Source organism: Cephus cinctus, unplaced genomic scaffold (genome assembly GCF_000341935.2).
Source record: "Cephus cinctus unplaced genomic scaffold, Ccin1 Ccin1_scaffold0614, whole genome shotgun sequence".
NCBI classification, from domain to species: domain Eukaryota; kingdom Metazoa; phylum Arthropoda; class Insecta; order Hymenoptera; family Cephidae; genus Cephus; species Cephus cinctus.
Window position 1 is genome coordinate 38138 of NW_014333259.1, and position 3830 is coordinate 41967.

General features: G+C 39.3%; 1 protein-coding gene across 1 annotated transcript in view; it reads left to right on the forward strand.

Moving 5' to 3' along the window:
- The window catches only part of LOC107269163, a 38804-nt gene extending 36586 nt beyond the window's left edge, over positions 1-2218 (forward strand). Inside the window, exon 4 of the mRNA XM_025086420.1 lies at positions 2185-2218. Within this exon, the coding sequence (XP_024942188.1) occupies positions 2185-2203 (19 nt within the window). The 3' untranslated portion in view covers positions 2204-2218. The remainder of the gene's footprint in view (positions 1-2184) is intronic.
- The last annotated feature ends 1612 nt before the right edge of the window (positions 2219-3830 follow it).

Below are 3830 nucleotides of genomic sequence, written 5' to 3' on the forward strand. Positions count from 1 at the left end.
ACCGAATAATTCATGAGTTTATAAAAGTTTTTTTTCAAAATCATTATTCGATTTTTTTCTCATTTCGGTGTTCAATTCAATATACTTTTTGAGCTACGGTGCCTGTTTAAATTTTAGAACACGATGAATTTTTGTTAACTTTATACCTAATCTCAAGCACCGTTTCAAATTCTTATAATGAATTATGTGTCTATCTTTCGGAAGGAGCGTCGTTATCAATTTCGAATTGTTACAGCCTGGAGTTCTTGAAGCTCGATTGGATACTCCAAATCAATTTCGAATATGTAACCCGTAAGAGAGTTATCGGGAATATTGCGAATATCAAATTGCTCAAAATTTTCTTCCTATTCAAATGAGGCTACTGGTAAAGATTGACTCATAGCTGCACCGTATAAATTATTTACGTCATAGTATATAAGATACGACTTCCTCTTTGCTTGGATCGAAATCTGCTTCCATATACCTATTGTTAGCCCTGGTGTATCTATTGGAGCATTGAGCTACGCCACCTCGAATGCCTCTCTCGATAAACAACAACATCTCTACATGAGTCAGCAGCTCAAGTTCAACACCTGTACACTTGAGCATAGCGTCGAAAGCAACGCTCGGTGCAGTGTAATAGTGTAGAGGATCTAAGTTTTATACGGTGTAACAGTTGCGTCTAAAATTTTCAAAAATATCAGCTAGAAGGAGGACATCGGTTTTCAGATACAAATCAGAATATTCACCTAATGTTTTAATGCAAAAATTCTGCCAAATATTGCAAGCGTGATCATAATCTGCTTCTGAAATTCCTTCGTTATTTAATTTTGAATAGAATTCTTCTTTTACCGGTAATCGATCCTCTTTGAGTTTTTCCCAATTATCAATATATTCGTAGGGAAAAACACCTTTTCTAGTCAATAAATTGAATTCCTCTACAGTATTACAATGTTTACGCGTAATTAATTTTTCATCATTATTCAAATAGGATGCTAATTTTTCAATATTAGTCGGCATAAATTTAAACGAATCGATAATTTACAATCGTATCTTTCACGCTCTTCCTGAAACATATATATCTTTCTTTGTTTACTGGTAAGAGATTCATTGAACCCTCGAAAGATGTAGCTAGAGCTCTAATCAAGAAGTGTGAATCATAACTAGATAAGTTATGAAATACAACAGAGACGTTAAGGACGGTGAGTTCTTATAGTTCAAATTACACCCCTGATGTGCAGCACTGCGCTATTTGCCTGTGAAATGGCAATGATCACGATGCTTGGCATCCTGAGGTGTAAACGGTTTTTCACAAATATGACAAATCTTGGCCGAGTAAAATTCATTTCTTTGTTTGAAATGTAGAGATTCCATTGGTACGATACGTTTTAGGTAAAACTCTGTAATTTGAGCTAATTCCTTTAATTGATTCATAAACCATTCCACGCAATCTTTTCTACGATAAACATTAAATTTGGAGATAGAATCGTCAAAGTTATATTGCAAATAGTACGCTATACTGTGTGGAACGTGTCTTTGATAAAGACTGTTAGACTTATTTGTAATTGGCTCTAATATGCACTCGATGTCAGCATAAACGACAAACGGGATAGGTTCTTTATACTTATAAATTTTAAATTTCATAATTTTATTTTTTTCATCCGGGAATACGACTTTTATTTATATTTGCACAATCAAGTCTATGTTTTTCGAAAAAGCTTTCTAATCTAAAGTGACATAGACATCTATCACACAGTCTGGTAAAACCATGATGCTTTGAAATTTGTGAACTCAGTAAACGGAATAGATTTCGAATCCAAGCAAAGTGATAAACACTACCGTCTTCCATGTCCACGTCATCTCAATTCGAATAAATTTTTGTTTCCAACATGAGTAAATGAATCGCTTCCTTGTTTGATTTTTGCTGACTTAGGTAAATTGGTACTATGTCATTACCACTATCCCACTCTATACCGTAAACGTTAATTTCCAAATCATTAATCTTTTCGCATTTCGAAATATCCTTTAAACCAATGGGAAAATTTAATCCTTCATACCTTAGCACTGACCTGAAATGTGGATATAAACTGATCCTGTCTACATGATATTTTGCTGGATGAAGGGCTGCCGTAACTGACCAGAGAAAACAGTACGGATCGTCGTTTCTAATATTCACGACTGCTTTCTTACTTTGCACTTTCTTAGGCAACTCCATGAATGTTGATAGGCCATCGTGTATCAGTATGTACCTGTTGATGTTTACGGCCAAGTTTATAATTTCTGTCAATGATCAACCAGATTCCCTTTCTTGAAAGTCTTCAACCTTGGTTAGTAAATTTTTCTTCACATCTGTATTAAACCAATCACTGATATCGGTGGACGGTAGAATAACTTCTTTCCTAGTGTTGAAGAACTTTAATCTCGCCAGCTTTCATGGTCTCGAATTTACAAGACAAGACGACGTTCACTTTCAAATTTCCGTTCTTTAGAAGTACGTTTTTTACTCTCGCAGTAAACAATTTTCTGGAATCTTCCAAGAAACGGGGTGGGGTAAGGGGCTGCTTCAGAACGTCACACGAGAGGACCGTCGGCTCTAGGAGCGATCCGTCGAAGCTTCTAGAAGGTTCTTGATCGTGTACGATTCCTAGAATCGAGCGCAAATTTCCCAGAATGTGACGCAAAATTCTTAGAATCCCCCATAAATTCCTAGAAAATAGGGGATCTCGGTGACGTCACTTCCGGAAATCGTAGAGCTCACGACGGCAACTTAGCACTGACACCCACCTTCGAAGGTTCTAGAATGTCGGTATATGTCGGTTACAGGAATCCTGGTCCAGAACTCCACAACTTATACTATTTATACTATTAAAAAAACCGGGAGCCATGGTTCTATGCGAGAAATCCCAATAATCGCAATCCGCGATTATCCGATAGATCGGCTATCGCCTGAGCACGCAAGAAGAACTCATTTTCTCGCGGTCTGCCGGACACCCGAGTCTTTACACATGGACTCTCCGCGGCACACTCTCCTCTCTCCGGAGGCACCGCCATGCTATCGGCAGCGCGCGGAGATGCGAGACTTTGGTAATGTATCATCCTGACGCCACGTTACAGTACATTTAAGGTTTGCTCTTCCGTCAAATTTTTTTAGCTTAAGCAGTTCCTGAGTCTACGGAAGAGATGATAATCGGATAAAGTAAAATCTGGTGAATAAGGTGGATGTTCTAGTGCGTCGGCGAAGAAAATAAAGACTTTCTGGTCAACCCAATACATTCTCTCTCCGGTTCTATGTTACACAAAGATTTCCTATATGTTGTGACGTGATTTTTCGAATCACGGTCCCAAGGCGGCTCCGGTTACCGATACAGATAACGTTCTCGATTTCTGGTTCTCTTCGGGTCGCCACCCTGCTCAGAAGCTACGCTCTCGGGTTGATTCGTACAGTTATGTCAAGGCTCTCGTAAGATTGTGTCATTGTTTAGTTGAGGTCGAGGTGCTCGAATCTGCCGTGGGGAGATAGTCTCGACGTACCGAGTTGCCCGGCAGAGGAGAGTACCCGACGGAGACGTCTCCACGGACCGGCAGAAGCCCGGGTGAGATACCGGCGCCCCGCTGGAGATGGGCAAAGGGCTGTAGAGCGGGCGGAGGAAGTTTTTTGAGTGTCAAATTTCGTCCATTTTTACAATTTTTGCAATCGATGATCCGTTGTTCAGAAGTTTATATGCTCCTTCCATAATCTCGATCAACTTTTTACACTTTGCAGAATCCATCTTGTCAATACCAATAATGCACTTGAAAGTTTAACAAACAATGATCGCTGCGCATCATCGAAGGGCCTTTTATACGAAGGT